At 47.1% G+C, this 26,056-nt stretch overlaps 1 protein-coding gene across 2 annotated transcripts in view; it reads right to left on the bottom strand.

The window, feature by feature from the left end:
* The window catches only part of TPH2 (tryptophan hydroxylase 2), a 131,661-nt gene extending 105,950 nt beyond the window's left edge, over positions 1-25,711 (bottom strand). The window contains exons 1-5 of one of the 2 annotated variants that reach the window (XM_075552768.1): positions 25,616-25,711; positions 23,019-23,213; positions 18,486-18,669; positions 18,274-18,374; positions 11,748-11,815 (exon numbers count right to left, since the gene is read on the bottom strand). In XM_075552768.1, coding sequence (XP_075408883.1) covers positions 11,748-11,815; positions 18,274-18,374; positions 18,486-18,669; positions 23,019-23,213; positions 25,616-25,711 — 644 coding nt within the window. Of the gene's footprint in view, positions 1-11,747; positions 11,816-18,273; positions 18,375-18,485; positions 18,670-23,018; positions 23,214-25,609 lie in introns of both variants that reach the window. The other variant, XM_075552769.1, reaches the window with a different exon arrangement.
* Between the last annotated feature and the right edge of the window lie 345 nt (positions 25,712-26,056).

Below are 26,056 nucleotides of genomic sequence, written 5' to 3' on the forward strand. Positions count from 1 at the left end.
AAGGACTGAGTACCCAGCAAGTGAGGTAAGCAAGGGTTTACTTGTACTTACTTACTAGTCTATCTGAATAAGTTCACATGAGTTTCACAACGTCTTTGAAATTGTTCACTCAGATTAGTAAGTAAATACAAGTGGATCAATGCTTACAAAGCTTATGGGGCGATCCGCCCTCGTAAGGACCCCCCCAAAGGTAGCACACTGGGAACCTGGAGATATGAGGGAAGGCAGCCAAACATAGCTCTACTCAGGGCCGGAGCTAGTTTCCTTTCAGCACCTGCGTCTTCCTTCCTTCCAAACCTGGGGCTAAATCCTGCAGAGTCATCGTCATCGAGCAAGACAGCAGCATGAGAAGACCTCCCGAGAAGTGAGATGCTGGCTTTGGAAGCCCAATATGTTCATGCCAAAGCACTTCAGCTCCGTATCTATGTATCTAACCACGTATCTTAAAATGAATGGCATACTGTCAAATCTCCATCGAGTAGGCTTCCTGCAGACTTCAAGCGGTATTTGATGATGTAGATGGGGGAGGGGGTAACTGACCATTGCTTTCCTACTTTGACAGGGGAAGGTTAAAATGAGAGTTCTCTCTCTCTCTCTCTCTCTCTCTGTCTGTCTGTCTGTCTCTCTCTCTCTCTCTCTCTCTCTCTCTCTCTGTCTGTCTGTCTGTCTGTCTCTCTGTCTCTCTCTCTCTCTCTCAGAGCTGATGGAGCTGAGGAGAACATTCACAAGCTCACCCAAACTGGCTGTACCCACTGGTCCTCACTTGGGACTGTTTTGTCTTAGCGTCTCTGTTTAGCTGTGTACTTACCCTCAGAATAAATGAATCACAGAGTGTAATTCAATAAATAAAAATTTTAAAGGCCAAGAAACAAATAAGCTGATAAATAGTAAAAGCCAGAGAATGGCAAAACCCTGGCAATTATTTTTCAAGCCTCAGCCCAGCTGTGTTTACTTCCATTCCCTCTAGATCCCATGAGAGTCAGACTCCGGGTGGGGGGGCTAGAGAAGAGCAGGGGAACTGGGAAAACACAGGAAAATTACACTGGCGGGGACATCCTCTGCACCAAAGCTGGCGGTTGGCAGAACGCCCCAGCAACCTGCTAGATGGCTAAACCTTGAAGTCAGAATAGTTTGGTCTGAGTCCTGACTCCACACTCTCAGGCGAGTTACCGTGTTTACATGAGTATCAGCTGACCCAAATATCAGCCGAGGCACCTAATTTTACCACAAAAACTGCATTAAAACTGTGATGAAAAACTCAGCTTACACACGAGTGTACATGGTCAATGTTCACAACTCTGCTGTCAAATATGCTGGGACATCTGTCTCAGATAGAAGACACCCGGCGGTGCAGTGGTGGAGCACACAGTCCTGAAGGTCAGCAGTTCAAACCCACCAACGGCTCCACTCAGGAAAGATGGAGCAGACAGCTTCCATAAAGACTATAGCCTTGGAATCTCTCAGGAGCAGATCTACTGGCCTACAGGGCCACAACTTAAAGGCAATGAGTTTTCTGGAAAAAGCAGACCCGCTTTTGAAAACGCCAAGTCATTTAGTTCTGTTGTGATTGCTTCCAGCTTGTGGATGCCACCACCAACCCAAGTGGAGGACGCTGCACCCACTTCAGGACCAAAGAACCGCAGCTCCGCTTAAGCAGAGAAAGGCACTCAAGAGGGGGTCTTGAACACCTCCCCCCACCCCTCCCCCTTAGTGACCTTCCTCAGAAACGAGGCTAGTCCTTTGGGACACACTCCTAGTCAGACAAATATTTGCCTTTGTTCTACTTTTCAATTTACCGCTCCATTTCAGAGAAATTGAACCATCGACAACTGGTGCTTATTGCAGGTGACGCTGTCTGCTGTGTCACCTTCACTAAGCCACTTACTGAACTGAACCTTCGCTTTCTTGTCTTCAGAATCACTACAATAATAGCTCTTACTCCAAAGGCTTATTTTGAGGAGAGAAAATAAGGATGTTTAAGAGGGCCTCTACCCCAGAGCTGGAGTTGAACAAAGGAAGCTAAAACTAACAGAATCTTCCCAGTGAGAGGTCCACAGACAGCAAACAGTCCCACCTCCCCCAGTCATCCAGAGCCTGACGTGGCCCAGCTGCAACCTACCCTTCCAACCTGATCCGAGCTCAGTCTCACGGACCTGGGAAGGCCTGGAAGGTCACTTTTTCAGATGGAGGAAATATGTAAGCATTCTGTAGAACTGGAAGATGTGCACATGCATGCAGACAAAAAGGGGAGGGGGGAATCCTAAGTACCTGTGACAGCCAGCCTTCACAGTGGCCTCCAATGAGCCCCACCTGCTATACTCATGCTCCTCTACAGTCTCCTCCCACAGCACATTAGGGTTGGTCTTTGAGAGCAAGATAATATAGCAGGAGTGATGGTCTTTGTGAACGTCTCTTTTGCATCCCTTGATGTAGGAGATTCCACTGCCAGGTCTTAAGGACACTGAGACAGCCCAGTGGATAGATCAATGTGGTGGGGGGGTTGGGGGGACTGAAGCCTCCTGCCACAGTCATGTTATGGGGGTGAGCTCCCAAAACAGTTTTTCCAGCTGCTGACAAGCATTCCTGTCCAATAGCGCAGAAGAGATCCTGGTTCAGAATCACCCAGCTAAGCTGCACCCCAATTCCTGACCCTCAGAAACTGTGTGAGTTAGTAAATGTCTTCTTTTAAGCTGCTAAATTTGGGGATAATTTGTTGCATGGCCATCGATAATTTGGCTTACACAGTGTAAAAATCAGAGGAGGGTCCGAGAAAAAGGGAAGGTTTGGGCCAGAAAAGGTGAGAAAGCTGGCAACCAAAAGGAATAAAATGTTCATCAGTGGATGCATGGATAAAAACCATGTGGCATGTACATATGATAGAATATTATTCCACCATAAATAGAAATGAAGTACACGCAACATGAATAAACCTTGAAAACATTATGTTAAGTGAAAGAAGCTACACATAAAGGACTATATATTATGATTCCATGTATATAAAAAATCCAAAATCCTTAGAGGCAGATTTGTACTGTCCAGGGGCTGATGGATGAGCCCTGGTGACATAAGGATTATGAGTTGGGCTGCTAACCAGGAGGTTAGCGGTTTGAAACCACCAGCCACTCTTCAGGAGAAAGATGAGGCTTTCTACTTAGAAGCCCACAGGGCCAGAATTGACTCAATGACAGTGAGAATTGAGAAGGGCTGACAAAACATGTACATGGAGAGTAATAGCTTAATGGGCTCAGAGTTTCCTTTTTGGGTACTGAAAACCTTTTGGACTAGCTAGAGGTGGGTGGTGTGGAACTCTGTGAATATATGAAATGCCACTGAATTTTTCACTTTTTAAATGGCTCGCTTTATGCTATGTGACCATCACCTCCATAGAAATAAAAACAGTTTGGAACACAAGGACAGACCAAAAAGGAGAGCGAGTGTACAGTGTGGAAATAACAGCGGTAGTAAGTACTTTTGCAGCACTTCTTATGTAATGTCCTAAATGTAGTCACCACATGGCTTGATTTACATATAATAGTCCTATAAATTAGTGCTATCCATCACGTTCACTACCATGGAGCTGGTTCTGACTCCCCTAGCACTCCTAAACAGTTTGATCGAAGATTTTATAGGAGAATCCTGATCAAAAGTGGGGAGATGGAGAACAAAATCTCCTTTGATGTTCAAGGAATCCAGACTTTTTGAAACCAGGGAGGCTGGTTCTGAAACAACTGATCTGTGATCATCTTTAAACTATAAATGTTAAACCAAAAATATCCCCTGAAGTTTTTTAAAACTAACCAGTACGTTAACCTAACTAGTGAACGCTGGCTGTCTTGAACATTGTGGTCTTCTAAGATCTAGCTATATGGGATCAAACTGGCATCTCAACTCAAAAGATCATCAGGCGGCAACCAAGAGGAATGAACTGTTCCTCAGTGTGTACATGAATAAATAAAGTGAGCATATACATACGAGAGAGTATTATTCATTCATAAATAGAAGAGATGTTCTGGTTGAGGGGCCTACATGGGAGAGAGCAGTAATTTTATGTGAATGGGAGATGAGCTCCGAAAAGGAGGATGGGAATGGTCGCCTGACTCAGAAAATGCAATCCATGTCTCTCCATTGTTCTTGTCATTGATAGCCATCAAATCAGTGCAGCACGTTGCGATAGAGGCACAACAGAACGAGGCACTACCTGGCCCTGCACCTTCCTCGCAAGCGTTCCTGTGCCGGAGCCCACCGTTGCAGCCACTGTGTCGTCCAACTTGTGGAGGGCCTTCCTCTTTGTCACCATCCCTCCACTGTACCCAGCAGGACGCCCTGCTCCAGGGACTGGCCTCTCCTGACAGCACGTCCAAAGTGTGTAAGGCAAAGTCTCGCCATCCTTGTCTCCCAGGAGCACTCTGGTCAGACTTCTGCATTACACACCGTAATTCAAAGAAGCAGCAGCCCAGGAGAAGAACATGAGGTTTATGTGCCGCCTTAATTTCAATCGGGAGAAGGTTCATTGATCATAAAAGACAATGATAATAATATTCTAAATTAATTTACACCAACTAGAGTGGCATAATTAAAGCCAGAGCTGCGCGGGGCCTCTTTGCAAGGGAGTAAGATGGATTGAAATAAGTACCACTGTCCCCAACAAAAATATCATTAAATTAAATATGCATGCACATTGTTGAACATTGTCATTATAATAGCCCTCACTGAAAAATTTATTTCTAGTTAATATGAAGAAAACATTTTGCTGATTTCCCCCCTGCCCGCCCCAAGATCTAGCCATTGTGGAATCTACAAAAATGCAACAAGGCGAATATCAGCGCAAACATATGAAGGTACCAATGACAGGACACACGGGGTCGGTCGGGCAACCGGAACAGCCACAACCTCGCGGGCATCTTTTTCTCTTCACGCCACCAGCCCCCACCCCACCCCCATGCACTTCCAAGTCCTGTGAACTGCAAGTCCACGCAAACATCACATTGTCTAATCAAGGGTGCTTTTGTCCTATTTATGCTAGAACTGCGTGTCTGCGGTTGCGGGGAAGGAGGTGTGGTCCGTGTGTCAGCCGTCCCCTGGAAGACCGTGGGAGCCACGGTGCCCTCTTCCTGCAGAGCGGCCATCCTCGGGTCTGGCGTGTGCACTCCGGAGGGATTGGGGCTATCATATCGGCTCGCCAATTAGGCCTCCCCGGCTCTCCTGCTGCCCAGCACGGGCATGTGTGCGGGCAGCTGCAGGCCGCTGGGAATCAATAGTGTTTCTGGGTTGTGCTGTCAATCAGCAACTCGCCTGAGTGGCATCTATCGACAGTTCCCAGCGTGACACTTCTCTGCTCCCTCTCCTATTCCGGGTTCATGGTAATACAGACTTTGAGCCTGCTGTGTGTTCATCATAGAGTGGAATTTTTCCTTTTTCTCTGCTTGTGTTGATTCTTTGCCCCCTGCTTTATCCTTTCAAGGCGATCACAGAAAATACAGTATTCAACACCGATCCCTGACAAGCTTCTTGGCTGTGGTTTCAATAGATATTATTCTAAATTTCTTTGCTTTCCCTTTGCCCTCCTTTGAGCTGCCTCAAACTGCCACCTGCCAGTCCTAATCACAGCCCCAAAGTAGCTGTGACCACCTTCTTACATATTTCTGACCACGTCTCTGCCTTGTCCCCAGGGACCAGGAAGCTTTGACTACTTGTGACGGAGTTGATTTGTTCTCCCCACATCAGAAGGGTCCCTAGTTTTATGACCAATTTAAAAATCCATGCTGGATTTCTCAGGAACCACCTAATTTCAAATAACCTGCTCCTCGGACCTGTGGCTCCCAGCTTTGGCTTGGAAAATCAGGTCATAGCTGACTGCCAACAGCCACTTACATGAGCTTATTTTAAGTAATTATTTTATCGACATCTTTCTGCTTTGTTCACTCAGAAAGCCATGAACACTAGCTGGGGAGGAAAAAAAACCAATTTCAATTAGGAACCACATCTTTATTTTCTGTAAACTGAAAGGAAACTGCCTACTGCCTGGCAAACTGGAGACCATGGCCAAGACCCACATAGGGTTTGTTAGGATCTGTGCCCCAAGCCCACGAGCACCATGCAAAAGCAACACCAAACCAAACCTAGAGCCATCAACTCCATTTGGACTCCTAATGACTCTGTGGGCCAGAGTGAAACTGCCTCCTAGAATTTCAGCGACGGTCAGTCTTTGCCAGAGCAGACAGCCTCATCTTTATTCTGTGGAGTTGCTGGTGGTTTTGAACCACTGATCTTGTGGCTAGCAGCCCAGCACTTAACCCACTACGATACCAAGACTCCTGACCCACACGCTAGCCTGCCAAAGAGAAAAATGTAAACCAGTTGTCAGCTAGTCAATTCCAACTCACGGCGTCCCAGGTGTTTCAGAGTAGAACTGGGCTTCATGGGATTTTCACAGCTGGAATCTTTTGGCAGCAGATTACCAGGCCTTTCTTCCAAGGTGCCTCTGAGTGGGTTCGAAACACAAACCTTTATACTAGCGATCAAGCATTTAACTGTTTGCCTCACCCACAGCATGCACATGAGCTCCAAAGTTTCTTTCCACACAATTACACACTCTGGCTGCCCCTTCTATTCAGTCTCAAATTTATTCTCATAAATGTCTCAACAGTGACATCATGAGGGACATTACAGAATGATAGTTTGGTCTCTACTTTCTACAGATCTTGAATTTTCCTGATTTAGCATCTCCTGGTAGGAGGCATCTACCTTACTTCATCCTCTAATAAGCAGCATTCAATGGAAATCTGTTAACTGTATGTTGGCAGATTCATTCTCTCTCTGTTACTCTCTCTCTCTCTCTCACACACACACACACAATGGCACTATGACTGTTGGTAGTTGCCATCAAGACCGCCCCAGCTCATCATGACCCCAGGCACAACAGGACAAACACTGCCCGGTCCTGTCCCCTCCTCATAATTGCTGGCAGTTGTGGTAGCCATTGTGTCTTTGGAGTGCCTTCCAACCAAGGGGACTCATCTTCCAGCACAGTGCCCAGCAATGGTCTGCTGGATCAGAGGACTTTCGTGGACCAATGTGTGGAGGCCAGGTCTTTCTTCCCAGACCATCAGTCTGGAGTTCCACTGAAACCTATCCACTGTGGCTCACCTGGCTATTATTTCAAATACCAGTGGCATAGCTTCCACTGCATCACAGATGAAAGTCCCCACCGTGCAGCAGAGGGACAGATGGAGAAATCAGATTGCTGTCTGTGAAACTGCTCTATAATGAGACATTGGCCAGGAAAAGCTTCGGGACATGCAGCCATTTTTAAATATGAAGCTGAAGGAGTCCCGTCCATGTGATATTTCTATCTTTAGGGAAAGTTGAACAGTGTTCTCGGATATATTAAGACTGCAGCACAAACAATAATATTAATCAATCTAAAGAGTGAAACAACAGGTGAGCTAGAAACAGCCTGGGGGGAAATGGAGTTGGGGTGGGGTGGGGACCATAGCTGACACATATGGTTACTGATCATGTGACAAGCACAGCCCAGGCATTTTTTAACCCTTACCACAACCCTATGAGATGGGTCCTACTGTCAGCCATTGCTCACAGATGAAGAAAGCAAGGCACAGTGAAGTTGTGTAGCTTTTCCAGATCACCCATCTAGGAAGCAGGGAAGCAGGACCAAACCTAGACTGTCCGACTCCACTTCCTGCGTTTTCAATCACTTCCTTATTCAATCTAAGTCCATCTGGACTCAGTAGGGGAGAGCGTTGTGAGAGGTTGCACTGGCCCATGAATTCCAAGTGGTCCTGCCCCCCAAGCAGTCTGCCTGCTCCCCTAAACACGGAACGTCTCGGTACCCTACATAGAATCCTCTAGATGGCAATGGCTTTGGTTTGGGTGTTTTTACAACTCAGTGGCAATGAGCTTGATGTGGGGTGTGGCTTTTTCTTTTTTAAAACAAAGTGTTTAAAAAACAAAGTACAGATAAGAGCTCACAACACAGGGAATCCAGAACAGATAAACCCCTCAGGACCAATAAGGGGAGGTAGGGGTGGGGTGGGGCGGAGTAAAGGGGAACCAATCACAATGATCAACCTATGGCCCCCTCCAGGAGGATAGAAAGCAGGAAAATGGGTGACATGAGACAGTGGCCGGTGTGAGACATGAAAAAAGAAATAATAATTTATAAATTATCAAGGGGACAGGGGGGAGGATGGGTGGGGTAGGGAAGAGGAAAATGAGGAGCTGATGCCAGGGGATCAAGTAGAAAGAAAATGCTTTGAAAAAGAGGATGATAACATATGTACAGATGTGTTTGACATAATGGATATATGTATGGATTGTGATAAGAGCGGTAAGAGTCCCCAATCAAAAAAAAAAATCTTTTTAAGTGTGAGCTCTTATAATAGCCCTTCAAACTCTCTTCAGTGAAACACCGTTTACTTTGACTTTGCGCCCACTGAACGACCCTCGGGTTGTAATTGAGCCACCTCTGGTGCTATGATGACAACAAGGGAGCCTCAGTCACACGAGAGCTGCTTCTCACTGTGAAACCATGAGTGGGAAGTTTCTCCTGGAGCATTCAGCTGTGCAGAGCCCGGCACCTGGAGCCGGACACTCCCCAGCCCTCCAGCCCTTCCTTACACTGCATCACCCTCAGTGTCGCCTTCCCATTCCTACCTTCCTCCCCCTGCACCTCAATCCCACTATGGACAATGAAAAGTGATGAGTGGACACGCTTAGCATGGAGAGCCGCATCCTCCCTCTGCCTGACTATATGCTCTTCTCCTCTCAGCCCCATTTAAATAGGTTTTCTTCAAAGCCACAAGGCTCCGCATGCTCAGTGCCCCTTGAAACTGTTTGCCTCATGTGTTGTTAGGTGCAGTCGAGTCGGTTCCAATTCATAGAGACCCTGTGCACAGCCGATCAAAACACCACTGGCCCTGCGCCATGCTCACGATTGTTCTCATAGTGAGCCAACTGTTGCAGCCACTGGGTCAGTTGATGGCACCGAGGGCCTCCCTCTGTCTCGCTGCCTCTCTACTTTCCCAAACATGTTGTCCTTCTCCAGGGCTGCTCTCTCCTGGGAACACGTCCACAGTATGTGAGAGAAAGTGCTGTCATCTAGCCTCTGCGGGGCCTTCTGGCTGTCCTGCGTCCATGACAGGTGTGTTTGTCATTTGGGCAGTGGCAGTCCATGGTACTTTTAGCAATCTTCACCAGCACCAGAATTCAAATGCATGGAGTCTTCTTCAACGTCCAACTTTCACATGCATCTGAGGTCATTGAAAGCACCATGGCTTGGGTTAGATGCATCTTATTCCTCAAAGCAAGCTCCTTGATTTCCAACACTTTAAGGGGGTCTTGTGTAGCAGATTTACAGAACGCAATGGCGGTCTCATCTATATCAATCCTCGTAGTGTCACCCAGGAGCCCCGGTGGTGTAGAGGGTTTCCAGTTGGACTGGTAATCACGACACCAGCATTCCAAACTCCCTAGCCACTCTGAGGGGGAAAGATGAGGCTTTCTCCTCCTATAAAGGTTTAGGGCCTCAGAAACCCGCAGGGGCCATTCTGCCCTGTCCTATAGGGTCACTGCCAGTCAGAATGGAATCAATGGCAGTGATCTGGGGTTTTGGTTTATGAATGTCACCACAACAGTAACATTTGAAATAGTCCTTTAATCACTAGGCTAACAAAATCCTTTCTATATGTGTGTATATACATGTATATACATGGTTGTGATGTGTGCATTTTCCTGTGTACAACACATGCATACAAGTATAAAACACACGCATGTACATGTGCTCGTGTGTAAGTGCATGGGTAGTTTAATACACCCACACACATAATTCTACAGAATTGGCTTATCTAAGAAAAATGGCTCTGCCAGGCCTTGAGCTTTTTACCATATTTTAGACAGCTCATGCCCCACAGCCTGCCCTGCCCTGCCCACCAAACACATTGCCATCAAGACAATTTTGACGCATCGTCTCCCTATAGGACAAAGTGGGCCATCTCCCTAGTGTCTCCAAGGCTGTACATCTTAAAGGAGCAGACAGCCTCCTCTTTCTTCCACAGAGCTGCTGGGGGGGGTGAGCTGGCGACCATGCAGTTGAAAGCCCAGCACTTAACCCGCTGTGCCACGGGGGCTCCTTGCCCTTCCCATGCCTCTTCCCAGACTCCGTCTCTGCAAGTCTGACCTGGTTCCACTGCAAAGCCAGTGCTGTAACTCATGATGACTTGCCAGGGCCTCATGGGACAATGTGAGCTCAACCCCTCATGGCAAGGTGCTTGGAAAACACGCAAAGGCTGGCCAGGTGAGCAGCAGGGCTGAGGGCAAAAGGGTGGCATGCGGTTGGGCTGAGGCAAAGGCATGCTGCGCACACTGAGGCCAAGAGGGAGCAGAATGTCACCAGAGAGGGGCGATAGGAGAGCCCTGGAGCAGCGGAGATGAAAATAGAGGAGATACAGTAGAGAAGCGTGTACCAAGAAGTCTTGGTTTTTATGATACCAAACCAGGTAGAGAAAGAATGGGGGCTGCTGGGCTAGGGCAGAGGGAGGGGGACACAGAGCATCAGGTGAGGTCAGGAGCAAGCACCTGGCTCCAATGAGCCGGGCAGCGAGGAACCCACTCAGCTGCCATTAATCACCTGTGTGCTCAGAGTCCGGGGTTTGGAGTGTCACAGTATCTATGTCATTGACACACACATATCTACAAGCATATGCATATATGTGTTTATACAGACATACTATGTGTGTGACACTTATGTGCATCTCTGGTTGGTGCAACTGGCTGCTAGCCTAAACATTGGAGGTTCAAATCCACCCGGAGACACCGCACATACAAGGCACCTTCACTCCCATGGAGGCACCACTGAAATCTTTTTGGAGCACGATTCTGCCTGAAGTTCCACCCTCACGTCCTCCATCCTCGCCAAGAACAAGCCTGCCCCATAAAGCAGCCAAGCTTCTGGACGAGGGTCAACGAGAGTGAGAAGGCTCTAGCCTCAGCCAGCCATGGGCTTACATTTTGTTCTGATGACATAACTCTGCAGCTGCTCCCCTAGCAGACAAAGGATGAGGGCATCTCGATGGGCTGGGGCTAGACTGGTGAGCAGAGAATAAACAGAAGGTTGGCATCCCTCTACTCCCTAGAGCTGGCCTGCGGCGGGTCCACACACTGCATTCGTGCCTGCTGCCCCACAGAGCTGTGTGCCGTGCACGTCCTCCTCGCAGCCGCAAGACTCTCCACTTCCATCCCAACCCAAAGCCGATGGGTACAAAACTTGCCCATAGCCCTGCCAGTTTCCAGAACTTTCCCTTCCCATTAAAAGCAAGCATGATTCTTTTCTGTGTGGCTGATAACACCATTCTTGCTGAATCCTTTACTTTCATTGACGAGGCTAGACACTGAAGGGAATTTCCAAAAATTCAAGTAAAAATTTAAAACACATTTTCTGGGCTCTGTAGAGTGTACAAAAAATGGATCCTGGCCTTCATGGAGCTGCAAAAACAATGGTGAAAATGTAGCGTTTGGCGCATGGCCCACGGGCCTCGTTATTTTACAATTATACCAGATGTCACGCATCAAGGTGGCATTTCAAGCCTACAGAGTTGGAAAGTGTTTCAAATGGTTCATATCTGGCTCCTGCAAAAGTTAAACTGACGAGAAGACAGGTCTGTTTAGCACAGCACGTGTTTTTGTTAACTGGCCAGTGACCAGTCACAAGAAAGAGTTATACAGGTACTTACTATTTATAGTCCATGGCCACATCCACAAAGTACTTTCTTCTCTGTCGATAGACGTTGTCCTTAAATCCCTTAAAAATGAAAGAGATTGCGTTAGTTAACTGAGCACAGGAATGGCAGCTACAGAAAGCCTAAAGGAGCATCACCGTGGTGTTTACCAAGTGCTCAGCACACATGAAACTCTTACCCCGCCTGGCCAGTGGATGGCACAGACAGAGCAAATGGTGCTGCACACAGCAAACCCCCCTTGAAGCTTCGGCTGTACTCATTTGGGATGTGTTCTGGGAGTTGAGGAGAACGTTCACCTTCCCACTAAGTAGGCAGAATACTTAGTTAACCACACTTATGAAAAATATCTTCTTGTTTTCAAGTATTATTTAAATGTAACTGACCTTAAATGCAAACTAATCTTATCCCATTCATTAAAACAAATCTCTTTCACATGGCTATTCAGTTAGCCAACCTCATTTTCATTGCTTCGGATAAGTGACTAAAATTTACACATGTATTTAAATTCTATTATTCAGAATAATCATCAAATCCCCAAATTAGCATGAATTAAAGAGGTTTTGCTGTATTCTATGGCTTCAGCCACACAATGCAAAATCATGCACAGGTAGCAGGTGAGCCCCATTCCACACTGAGTTCCTATGGTTCTAATTAGCCTTAGCCAACGTTAGATTTCCATCTATCACCATGCACTTGGGGAAATTAAAAACCATGTCTGTCCTTCTTCAGTCAACTGAATCCCTGTGAACGAGCTTGCTGGCTTGCTGAAAAAAAGCTCTCCTCTCTTCAAAGGAGTTTCCATTTTCCTTTCCTTCAGAAACTTTCAGCTATTCAATTCTTCCCAAGGTTGTTTCTTCAAACCGCGGGAAGCCCAGAAGGAATTGTTTCCATTTACTTTCTTACCTATGTGACCCAGCAGCCCAGAACGCTCGCTACCTAGGGAGCAAGTGCTCCTCTGAGAAAGGAGGCCAGGCAAGGAGACAATTGTCGTGGCTATGGGATCTGAGATAGGACAGAGTCCGGCTCTATGGCAGCCTAGATGACCTCTGCTACACCTCCGACAGTTCTACCCAGTGGATTATTCATGAGGAACTTCACTCTCATGAGAAATTAATGAATTCTCTAGTCGGCCGGCAGCAGCACTGGCCAGCATGTCAGAACTCTTCGCAGGCCTGTCTCCGGTGGAGCTAAACCAAGAACCTCCCAGACTCGCTCTGGGGAAAAACGAGAGAATTACTCCTATTGAGTGTGGAGCAAATGCACCTGAAATCTCTCTCACGCTCCCCCAGCAAAGCAACCACATCCCATATGCTAGCACTTTCTTCTCTGGGCTGTGAATCAGGAATTTCTAAACTAGGATTCACGGGCAGCTTGCGTGACCCTAACGTGTGTGTACAAAAATGTGTGTTATCACCTGTGACCTGAGCAGAGGGTAACCCCTCCTGCTGTAGAAGATGGATAGAGTCTCTGGTGGTTGGAGCATTAATGTGCTCCTCTGCTACCTGAAAGGCTGGGCGTTCTAGTCAACTCGGAGGCACCGCAGGAGAGAGAGAGCTATCTACTTTCCAAGAACTAGTCACTGTCAGCTCTATGGAGCACAGTGCTGCTTGAGCCAGAGGGGGCCATCAGGAGTCAACGTCAGGCCAGTGACAACTGACAGACATGATGCGCAGGGATTGCAGTTCCTAGCAATCCTAGCAGGAAGGCCAGATTGGCCCTGCAGGCACAGAAAGCCTCATATTGCCCCCACAGTGTGGATTTGAACTACCAACCTTGTGCTTAGCAGCCCCATGCATAACCCACTAGTCCATCGGAGCTCCTTGATGTAAAAAGGTAGCTCTGGTAAATCTAAAAAGTATTTCAGCACTCCGGAGTAAATCTGATGACCCGTGATTGTAAACAGAAGAATTCCAAGCGCCTTTATTATTAAAAGAAGAAGAAGAAAGCAGGTCATGACAAACAGAGAGAGAGGTTAGCAAAACAAGACCACCACCAACACTGCAGCATCTGTTCCCTGGTGGTGCCAGACCAGACACCATGGCAACAGCCACCGAATCTCCTGGGCTTCGTGAGGAATCTGGACTCTCTTTCCTCAGTAAACAACTGCACCTTTTCCAGGGATGCAGGAGAGCGATTTACTCATCATGCCTCATTAGCACAGTGTGGCAGTGATCACACAGAGTTGTGGTTGGTCCAGCTTCCTGGATTGAACCACAAGCTGGCAAAGTGCCACAGGGGCGCTCACAACACTAGCAATTACAGCGACACGACCTTCCTTGGCCCCTTCTACTGGACTGAAGCCAGGGCTACAGTTGCCAGATAAGACATACGATTCCCAGTTTATACTTGAATTTCAGAGCAACAGTGTTTTATTTTCTTACTATTAGCATATTCCACACAATATTTAGTGCATGCGTATACTAAGAAAATATTCAGTGTTTACCTGACATTCCCATTCAACTGAGCATTGTGTATATTTATTTGCTAAACCCAGCAACCCTAGTGTGTGCCAGCCCAGTAGCACCTGCTACACCAGCCTGCCCTGCTTCCTCCCACTTAAATCAAGCAGAACTGAAGAGCCAGGCTGCACCTGAATGTGCTCAGCTAGAGTAGCACTCACATAGCTCTCCCAAGCAGGCCTGCCCTACTGCACGCCTGCCCCACCTGGGAAGCTCTGAAAAATACTCCAACTCTGGGCCCTTGCCCAGAGACTGTGATTCCGGTGCTGTGGGATGAGGACCCCGAGATGATTTGAGTGGGAAGCTCATGGTGAGAAGCTAGATCATTAGTTCTTGAACTTGAGAGCTAATCAGAATCTCGGGCCAATTTTTGAAAGTACAGATTCCGGGTCCCTTCCTTGAAAATTCTGATTCAACAGGTTTCAGGCAAGCCTCAAGACATGACCAAAACAAGTGCTTGCACCACACAGTCAGACTCCCCCAGTCTACACTGTTGCTCTTCAAAACTGAGACCCCGGGCTTCCTATGTAAGCCTCATGGGAGCCAGCTACAACTGCAGAATCTCAGGTCCACTCCTGGTCACAACGGAATCCCATTGTGCATTGTTAAACCTCCTCCAGGTGATTTGTCTGTCCATTCCCATTTGAGGGGCCATGGAGGGGGCTCGCTACTCCTGTAAACAGCTACAGTCTCGAAACCCACAGCAGGGAGGGATGAGTCAGCAGGGACTCCATGGCAGTGAGTTGGGTTTGCTTTGCTTTGGAAAGAACTTGGGGAGTCCTGGTAGCACTGTCTGGTGAGGGTCGGGCTGCTAACTACAAGGTCAGTGGTTTAAACCCGCCAAGAGGCCTGTGGGAGAAACATGAAGTTGTCTGTTCCTGTAAAGATGTACATCCTGGGAAACCCCACGCAGGGTCCCTGAGTCAGAAATGATTCCATAGTGATAGGTAGAGAACCCTAAGAGGAAAGGCCAGGCAGCTGCTTCTACAAATCAGCCGATCAAAATCCTAGAAATCCCAAGCATCTGATCTGCAGCTGAACATGGGCAGACTGCAGCCCCGCAGTGTGTCTTGGGCTGTGTGAGCAGTCAACATGAATCAGGAGGCCAAGTCCCTGGCAGCTAACAGCAAAGGGAAACGTGGGCAGCCTGTTCTTAGATGGCAAGCCCTTTCCGTGACAGCCTATTCCGGAGGCCTGGGTGTCTGGCTCAAGATTGTGATCATTCCTGGGCATAAAAAGTACGTAGGTCCTATGATGCGGGCTGGACCTGATCTGGTTTCCAAATTCCTCTGTATTTTTGGCTTGTATTGTTTTCTTCGCTTTTTGCTTGTTCATATGAGAGTGTGTCTCAGAGGTGCTATGCCAGTGGAGGTCACCTTCTTGAAGCTGGGTTATAGGCTTTTCCGTTTCTTGTACATGAAACCCAGGATTGACGAACCTCTAGGGACAGCAAGTTGAACGAGGGGTTCGGGGGGTGGGGTGGTGGTACAGTGGTGGGGGCGGGGTAAAAGCGAAACAATGTCAAGGGATCCATGTAGAAAAAGAATGTTTGGAAACTGTGGTAGCAATGATACATTCTACTTGATGTGATCGAAATATGGAATGATATATGTATTAAATCCCATCTAATAAAAAAGTACTTAGCCCTCCCCCATCCTAACCAAAAATTATGTCTAAAAACACAAATTTACCAATATCAAACTTTTGACAATGAGCACTTGGAGTGTTTACAAAAGAAAAATGTGGTTTAAAGAATCACTGAAGTATGGCATTTCTAAGCACTTGCAATTACTTCAAGTGGCTGGACAGAAAAGAAGAGACTGTATCAACGGTGAGTGCAATTAGGAGTAATGGATTAAAATTAAGCCCAGCAAAATTTACACAGTACAGCAGAATACGTTTTTTTTTATCTCAAGGTCAGCCGTTGCTGCGGCTGCTCCACTCAGAGGACTGGCCCCCTTTGCCAGGCTGAATGGTTCTCTCACTAGACTAAGGGGGCACTCGGAAACAGCGGGTTACAGAGAACTCCTTTACTGTCCAGGCATTGATTGGTGTGGATGATTTAATACAGCATTTCCAATCCTGGAACTAAGCATTTACTTGTGCCAAAATGCTTTCCAGTTGTTTTATTAGCCAGACTTGTGTTCAAGCATCCCTCTGAGGCTGATAAGTGTTTTATTTCCACTTTCTACAGAAAGAACTTGATGAGCAGAAGTAGAGGGACTTGTCCAAGGTCATCCTGCAAGTTAAGAGCTGGCGTCTGTGCAGTTTGAACAGGGCTCATCTCTTAAAGCAGGTGCCCGTGCTGAACCAAACGCCCCTGAGAGTCGTGCAGGGAGGGGCATGGGAAGGGTGGCTATTGAAGGTCCTCGTGAACGTTTTTTCCAATGTTCCTCTAGTTCAGCGGTTCTCAACCCGAGGGCCATGACCCCTTTGGGGTTGAATGACCCCTTCGCAGGGGTCGCCCGATTCATAACAACAACAAAATGACAGTTATGAAGTAGCAATGAAAATAATGCTATGGTTGGGGTCACCACCACATGAGGAACTGTATTAAAGGGCTGCAGCATTAGGAAGGCTGAGAACCACTGCTCTAAGGAGCCTCCCATGTGAATTAGTCTGAAACATTCTAAAATATTGTCCTTGAGTTAATTCAGCTTTTTGAAACTAGGCAATTGAGCTAGACCTTTCTGACTAGTTGAAAGTATCCTGCGCCATATGACCGCTTTGACTAAGATGTCCCCTCTTGTTGGAGCCGTCTGAGTTTCCTTTAAAGGAGTGCTTCTCAGATGGACGTGTGTGTGTGCGCACGCAAACAAGCTCCCCCTTGTGTTCACAGAGGCAGGAGGAACTCAGAGAGAGGCTGAGAATGGTGCCCCTCAGTGTCACGGAGTCTGTGCAGAAACGGCTGACGTCATGTAGGGGTGGCGGTGTGAATTGTCAAGGACACAATAAAATTTTAATTTAAAAAACCCCACCACTCTCTGGTGATGTTACTGCTGGGGGTCTGAGGAACCCGCCTTGAGAAGCACGGCCTGGGCTTTGGATCAGCAGTTCAAACCCAGTCGGCTGCTCTGAGGGGCAGGGAGAGGCCGTCTGCTCTTGGAGTGATTGCCTGCCTTGGAAATCTTGGAATTCTAGCCTCCGATCAGACCACGAGTAGTGGGAATTGGCTCACTGGCAATGGGTGGGCCTGGAGCACAGTCACACTGTCAGATGCCCACATTTGCTCCTTGTCAGTTAAGCCAGTGGCAAGGGCAGTAGCTTAGTCTTCGGTTTGGTTAAAGCTGTTGTCCTCCGGCCACAAAGGCCTCTGACAGGTGTGGCTAAGCGCCTCCTCTGTCCATTTGTAAAGGAGAAGTACCAGGGGGGGGAGCTTGTAATGAGTGAGTGCGTGGCTTACTTCTCCCCACTATTAACTGCACTTCATTCTGACCCTAGAGAATTTCCAGGTCTCTTGTGTGAAATAAAAAACTGGGACATAATGGGAACTGCTTAGCCAAGTGTCCTATTTCCTTCAAGGGGGTCATTTTGATAGACGCAGAGGAGAGACTGACGGTAGTAGACTCGGGGTAGGTGTGTGGGGGGGGGGCAATCATGCCCATCACGGCCTTGTCCTGAAATCCTCTGCCTTTCCTTTGAAGTCAACCACACCTTGCTCCTGCTAACCACCTCCAGTCAAAGGGCCCACCAAGACGGATCCTATCCTCCCACTGGGCCCCCACCCGGCCTAGCCCTCTCTAGTTCCCCAAAGCTGTGTTCAATTTTAGTTCACCCCATTTCCAAGGGGCCCCATCTGCAAGTATATTCCCAGACGTCTAATTCTACAGAAATATGCACCCAGGTTTAGAATCTGCTCCTCTCTCCAACCCTTGGAAAAAGAAATGTTATGTGGAAATATCAGCCTTCTAGCCTGCTCCTGGCCATGCGTGTGTACAGAGACACTTCGTCATTTGCAAGCGTGCTCTCGGCATCGAGAGCGACTAATGAATCGCTCTACTAGGAAGCCCTGGCACAGGGCGAGCGCAGCGCGCGCGGGAGGCGATTGGCTGGACACTTACGGGGTGGTCGGCATCGAGCTCGGAGCCGTACATGAGCACTCTGTGGGAGCATCGGTCTAACTCCGAGATCTTCCGGGGGAACCAGGGCACATCCTCCAGCTCTGTGGAAAACACAGAGCGTGTTCAACATACGAGCTCACAGACTGCGCCCCCGCCCCCTTGCAACATTTGGCAGGTTGCAAAACCGCCCGACCAGCAACATCAGGCCTTGCCTGCTTCTTGTGTCCAAATGTTCTCTGGGGGGTTCAGTGTCACAATTGTGGTTTGCCCTTTCAGCGACTGAATGAGCTCGTTGAATTCTCTTCTACCGCACTCGCAGTCCACGAAGATTTCCACCTCGGAGCTTCTTCTCCGGGACTTCCTGGATTCGATATGAACCATGTTGACACATTTTTCCTGCCGAAACATAAGCAAGAGCTCTAAACCCATCAGGGGACGATCAAGGGATGCCGCGAGCCGCTCTGGTTCAGCTGTCAGGCCACCAGGTGCCCAGGGCCTGTGAAACCGGCAAAAGACAGTCTCTTCTGTGCTTCGGTGGGCTCAAAGGGGGAACTGTAGGTCCGTGTGTGGGGTTTCCAACCCCATTTGAAGAAGAAGCAGCCCTTTAAGAACTATGAAGAGACACAAGTGTGTGTATGGGATATATATAGATATATTGAATACATACACATATGCATAGAAACCAAAAGTGAAGTGGTTAATAGCAAGTCCATGACGGTGACTTCATGTGTGCAGCGCTGTGCACTGTGCTCCACAGCACTTGCAAGTCGGGGTCCTTTTGGAAGTGGATCAGTAAGCCTGTCTTCCCAAGTCCCCCTGGGTGAATTCACACCACTAGTCTCTCTGGTACTAATCAAGTGCTTAACTGTATGTGGTCTTTCTCCCTCTCCCAGCGAGTCATTCCAACTCACAGCCACCCCCTAAGTTCTGCAAAGACAGAACTTCTGCAACTTTTTACAGGCGTAGAAGACTTCTTCTTCCTCCCCCAGAGCGGATGCTAGTTCCCAACCGCTGACCTGTGGTTAACAGTCCAGTTCGGAATCACTACACCACCAGGGCTCCTGATGCACTAGAGAGGCCATAAAGATATACTCGTATCTATAAAGATCCGTGTCAAATAGACAGATAGAAAATGCACTAGTATTGTGAACATGCATCGTCACTTCCCAGATGTGGTCCACATCCCTCTAGTGGAATGCATGATTATTTCAGAGGAAAAAAAATAGGTTGCTTTATACACACACACACACAGGGAATCCAGGGCGGATGATCCCTTCAGGACCAGTGGTGAGAGTGGTGATACTGGGAGGGGGGGGGGAAAGGGGGTGGTGGAAAGAGGAAACTGATTACAAGGATCTCAATGTGACCTCCTCCCTGGGGGACAGACAACAGAAAAGGGGGTGAAGGGAGACTTCGGGCAGTGCAAGATATGACAAAATAATAATTTATAAATTAGGGTTCGTGAGGGAGAGGGAGAGGGAGCCCGGAGGGAGGGAAACAAATGAGGGGCTGATGCCAGGGGTTTAAGTGGAGAGCAAATGTTTTGAAAATGATGAGGGCAATGAATATACAAATGTGCTTTACACAATTGATGTATGAGCCCCTAATAAAATGATTGGGGGGGGGAAAGAATATATATATATGTATGTATATATATATATATATCCACGAAAACTAAATTTTAACCTTGATTTTATAGTACTGTAAAGTTTACTTTTGAAGTGAACTGAAGTTCAAAAACAAAATTTAAAAATAATAGTACAGATAGCAGGCAAATATATTGAGAAAGTCAAAAACTCCGAAACCAATTTGCTGCCACCGAGTCAATCCTGACTCCTCAGATTGAGCGGCCCTCCCTGTGAGCTTCCCAGACCGTCACTGCTTTCGGAGCACAAAGCCCTGGCTGTCCCCTGCAGAGCGGCTTGTGGTTTCAAACCGCTGACCTCAAGACCGCACTGCAGGGTGTGAGCACTGCGCCACCAGGACTAGAAATTCCAGCGGTGGTGTGCGAAGGATTGACGTTGCGGAAACACTCAGATGGTAGCCCACGTGGTATGGAAAGGGAAAAGGAGCGGGGAAAGTCGTGACAAGAGAATCTCTGAAGGCAACTAACAAATAACTTCCTGAGAGCCCCCTCCCCTCCGGGAAACCCCGTGTTGCCTCCAGGCGCCAGGTGTTGCAGCATCTAGCTGAGCTCCGTGGGGTTGTGAATGGCTGTAATCTTACAGAAATCCATCACGAGGACTTTTCTCCTACGTTTGTACCCCCCAGAGAGCTCGCTTAGGGAACAGAGAGAGAAAAACACAACTGCAAAACCTGACGTGGGGTCACCTAGGGCTGTCCTTGTGCAACCTTCCGGGCTGGCTTCAGCCAAGTGTGATTACAACTATGACCCTACAGAGAGCAGATGAATTCTCCTCACGGTGGAAGAGAGGGCAGTAAAGTCACACTTGATAGTAAGGTTGATAGTTTCCAGGTTAGATCGTTTTTCTTTTCACATTCTTTCATTCAAGACTAAGTTCTCCTCTACCCCATTATCCCAGCTCCAGCACCTCCCTGTAGCTCTAGCTGATCTACTCTGATTATCGATCGGCACAATTCCTAATAGAATCCCGGGTGCTTTCAGAAGTCCTGGCATGTGGGCTCCATTGGCCGACAAACAGTGTCCTCTCCGATACAGAGCCTAGTCCTGGGACCAGGCAACTGTCTCTATTTCCATATGCTTATGAACTTTTGCAAAAAGACCATCTATTCTAAATTGGCTGGTAGTAAAAGTAAGAGACTCTTCCCATCCACTGTGCCACTTTGAACTTCTAACGTCCTTTGGTTGAGGCAGAGTAGATCTCTTTAGATGAGGGAATGGAGGTCCAGCTGGGTTAAGTGGGTTAGCTAACACCCCCTGACCAGTGAGGGGCAGAGGGAAAACTCTACCCTGTGATGGCCAGCTCCTCGGGGACGTCCCCACTGCATGCAGCTGTCAGACTGAATCGGCCTGCCGCTGGCCACTGTGCGGAGAAAGCCCTAGATGGTGTCGTTACGGGTAAAATATTTCTCCAGATTTCCATTACCTCTGTGTATGGCGCCTGCTCCTTGCCTTCGAGGTCAAGTGAGAACAAGGCCATAGACTACTTCTGGTGGCTGCTGTCTCCCTTGGGTGGTCATCAGAGGCAGTCAAACGATGCCTCCCACGTGTGCACTTCTCAAAGCGCTTCCACTCCGATGAGCTCATCACAACAGCCCTATTCGGTAGGAGTTATTACTCTTTTGCAAATGGAACTTTGGAGGCACTTGGTGATTAGCAAGTTACAAGTACACTGGTCGGAGTTTTCTTTCCACTGCACCAACCACCCAAGGCAGCGCACAAATCTAGGCTGCTTATTTGCCTGAAGCAGCAAATACACTTGTAGGGGCAGTGATTTGGGGAAGCGTAGGGGAGATATCAGGTATAGCCTGGAAAGAGGGCAACAGCTTTTCTGACTTTTCTAATCCCATTCTTAACTCCTGTCCCTAACCAGGCTCCTCTTTGAGGCTCAGCGCACAGATTTGGGCCTGGGGAAAGGCTACAGCATGTCTACAAGATAGATGTCTACCGCTATGGACATGCTCTCAGGAGAGACTAGTCCCTGGAAAAGGCCATCATGCGTGGTAAAGTATGGGATCAGCAAAAAAAGAAGGCCCCCAAGGAGATGGGCTGACACAGTGGCTGCACCAATGGGCTCAGACACGGGAATAGTGCTGATGACGGTGCAGGACCAGGCAGCGTTTAACTGTGCTGTACACAGGGTCACTGTGAGTCAGAACCAACGCAACTGCACCCAACACCAACCCTGCCACTTATCTGTAAGAAGTGTGTCTTTCCAGAGGATGGACACTGGTGCAGATAGGAACTGGAAACACAGGGAATCCAGGACAGACGATCTCTTCAGAACCAGTGGCAAGAGTGGTGATACCGGGGTGTGGGAGTGGTTTAGAAAGGGGGAACCAATTACAAAGATCTACATATAACCTCCTCCCTGGGGCATGGGCAACAGAAAAGCAGACGTCGGACAGTGTAAGATATGACAAAATAATAATAATTTATAAATCATCAAGGGTTCATGAGGGAAGGGGAGCAGGGAGGGAGGGAGAAAGATGAGGAGCTGATACCAAGGGCTCAAACAGAAAGCAAACGTTTTGAGAATGATGATGGCAACAAATGTACAAATGTGCTTGAATGTTCAGTGGATGGATGGATGGATTATGATAACTGTTGTAAGAGCCCCCAATAAAATGATTTTAGAAAAAGGAGTATGTCTTTACAAAACAAAAAAAAAGACACTGCAGCTCACCAAACAACAAGACATGGTGGAGTGTCAACTGCTACGCGGTTGTATCTCACTTTATGCGATACCTGGGCTCCTGGGACCGTGTGCACAACTCAAACTTTGACGAATCGCATCAGGCTGCAGGCTCTTGATATTTAAAAGGAACCCTGTTTGGCTCCTTTTACGTTTGCCTGTTCAGGTGTTAGGCTCACACCTTTGAATTACTGACTTCACCTGGCAACAGTCTGGAGAGTGCCGAATAGCCTACCTCGGAGTTAATAAACCACAGTTCACACAAATCTGCCTACTTCATTGTTGGGCATGCAAAGCCTTTCAACACATTCTGCAGAAATTAATTCAGTAATGTTTCATAACAGGTGACAGGTCTGCAACCAAGTGCCCAGCTCCTTTTCAAGTTATGTAAGGATATTTTCCATTCACCTGAAAGAGTCTCAGAGCTTTCACCAGGCCACCAACTTCATTTTTCAGGGAGAAGATGACTGCTGTCTTGCCACTCTCGCTAGCAGTTTCACTTTTGCCGTTTCCCTGGTTGCTTTTTTTGTCCTCGTTTTTGCCAGCGCTAGCTTTATTTGGCTTCAAGAAGGAAGAGAATTTAAAAAGTGAGTTACAACAATCCTTCATACGTAGGTCCCCCACCTCCTACCCCCACCCAGGTATTCCTCAGCAATCCACACAAACTCAAGGTGAAGTTGGTACGTCACTCATAGCTGTCCATTATAACTACTGGTCCCATTTACTGGGGAACACTACTTCCCAGGGCTCTAGGATTTCTTCAAGTGCTTGATGTCAAAAGGATTTGCTTTAATAGCAGATCTGATTTGCTTTAATAGCAAAGAAATATGATGATCAAAAAGCATAAAGTATAATTTATGAATAATTATTACCATTCAAGTTTTTTATCATATAAAGTTTGGTCTGTTTGCTAGTTATAACATACAGAAACCATAAAATTATGAAACATCAAAAAATAGGACTAAAGATATTTTTCATGACAATCATTTTCGATTCAATTCAATTTAAAGGGAAAACCATCTATTTCATTCTAGAGTACAGCAAGACATACCTTGAACTAGGGGACATTACCTTCTGCAATTAGATCCCCTTTGTCAACACGAATCTGCCTATAGAAATTCAGAAGCTAGAACAGTGTTCGTTTTAACTAGAACTGTCAGATGACTTAAAATCCGGCCACAGTTCAGAGAGAAAGGATAAGAGAGAACGTGTGTCTTTAGAAGCAAACAGCAGACTCTGAATAACTACAAAGAATTAGCCATTCATCCACACTCACAATACTGCAATCAATGATTAAATAAATAGTGGCTACTTGTCCTGGTGGGTAAAGAGAATGACAGACTTGAGCAACTCAAATCACATTGTCAGACGTGCAGAAAGCTGAACCTTGCATTGAACAGATAGTGCAAAACGATGACTTCTGTCTGCCCTCTCTACGCAGGTGCAGGTAGGCAAACAGAGGACCTTCTTCCACCCGACCGTAAGAGAACGCAGTCACACCGATCTATTCCACCCCCGTGGGACTGGGAAATGCGTGTGTTTGATGTGGAACCGTGATGTATGTGTCTTGCTCTTCCTTGTGACCCTTTCCTGGCTTTCTGTTTGAGTCGCTGGGATTGCTTCGTCACTAGACGTACATATTAAAGAAAAGATCGCCACCACATTTTATTACTTATTACTTGGGGCAAAGAAGTTTAGGCAGACATCAAGATTTGACTTTTTGTTGGTCATTGAAAGCTCAAATCTCTTAGTCTTCTCACTTCTGCCTCCTCCTCCTCCTCCTCCTCCTCCTCCTCTGCACCCAGATCTGATGGTGGTGTGTTCTACATGACAAGGCCTTACATTAACCATAATGCATTTCCTTTGTCTTCCTTCTAGCAGTTAATTACAACTTCAAAATTCCTCAGTGTCCTATCTCATTCCAAATATTCATGATATTTAAACGCTAGAAAATCCATTTTTGTTTAGGCCTCTTTTTTTTTTTTGCAAACCAATTTAAATAATTCTACTAAACTTCCTGTGATTACTTTTCAACACTGTTAGCAGAAAGAATATGTCAGCACAATTCAGGCCTCTGGCATTTATTGGGAGCTGCAATATTAAAACCGATCTTTTTTTCATGATACAAACGGAACTGGTATTAGCTGATAAACCCTGATAGTTAAGTACTGAAATACTACTTAATATTTTTAATGAACAGGAACCTGGATACATTTTTCTTTCACTGCCATTCTTTATTAAGTTCTACAGCTACTACCTCAAATTAGACTCTACAAATATATATACACATATATAGCATTTTTGTTCTGTTACTATTTAGGATATAAAAACTCCTTAAAGCCAGTGGTGTGTTGTTTCCAGTTCTCCATTGGTTGAAACAAAAAAGACAAAAGAGTAACAAGAAATGCAGAAAAACTTTTTGAAAGGAGCCTGATCTTGCTTTCATCATATTAGTCTGCATCTACAAGCAACTGTGTGTGTGTGTGTGGTGTGTGTGTGTGTGTGGTGTGTGTGTGTGTGTGGTGTGTGAGTGTGTGTGTGGTGTGTGAGTGTGTGTGTGTGTGGTGTGTGAGTGTGTGTGTGTGTGTGTGTGTGTGAGACTGACTTATGAGCTTCATAAGTGGAAGGATGTAGAAGCAATAACATGGTGGAAGTCAGGGATTTCATTCCTTCTGTGTTCTCCCTCATAATAAACTTTCAAAAAAATTTTGTTGTGGGTAAAACAGTATCTTTATACTGTTTCCTCTTGTTCTTAGTTTTTATCAGTTTTTTTAACTTTATACTGACAGATTGAAGAAAAGCGTGTGTAAGCGCATAGCAATTGGTAAGTGCTTTTTGGGGGGAGAAAGGGAGGTGGGTAAGGTAGGAGCTGATAAAGGTGGAGGGAGTTGAAGTGTTGTGCTCACATGGTGAGCAGGTGTCCACATGGTGAGGAAGAGACCGTTGCTACCCAGGAAGACTCTCTCTGCTTTGGGGAGGGCCAGGGACTCAGTACTCACCGTTACACTGCTGCCAAGTAGCTCTTCGGACACCGCTGAATCCAGGGAGAGGCCTCTCCTTGCCCAGTATTTACTGGAAAACATCATCATTGCCGGCTGCATGGGCCCCGGTGTGATTTTCTTTCTCTGCAGCAGAGGGGCCTAACGGGGTAGGAGCAGTGCTGGTGGAGCACGAGAGGAAGGGGCGCCAGCTGCAGCCGCGTTGGGTCGCTGTCCAAACTCTTGGTGCTGAAGGAAGAGCACTAGGAACCCTCCCCTCCCTGGGCTCCTTTATATGAGTGACTAGGGATTGATGGAAGGCTGATTAGAAAGAAACTCATTTCTGGCTGCTGATGGCCACAGTCAGATTACAGACCTACAGCCTGAGGTTATCTGTGCTCATGGTGCAATTTGTTTCAGAGGTTGAGTAGCTGTTTGAGCGGGGATGGTGGAGAACAATACATAAAA

This window comes from Tenrec ecaudatus, chromosome 6, assembly GCF_050624435.1.
Source record: "Tenrec ecaudatus isolate mTenEca1 chromosome 6, mTenEca1.hap1, whole genome shotgun sequence".
Taxonomy (NCBI): Eukaryota; Metazoa; Chordata; class Mammalia; order Afrosoricida; family Tenrecidae; genus Tenrec; species Tenrec ecaudatus.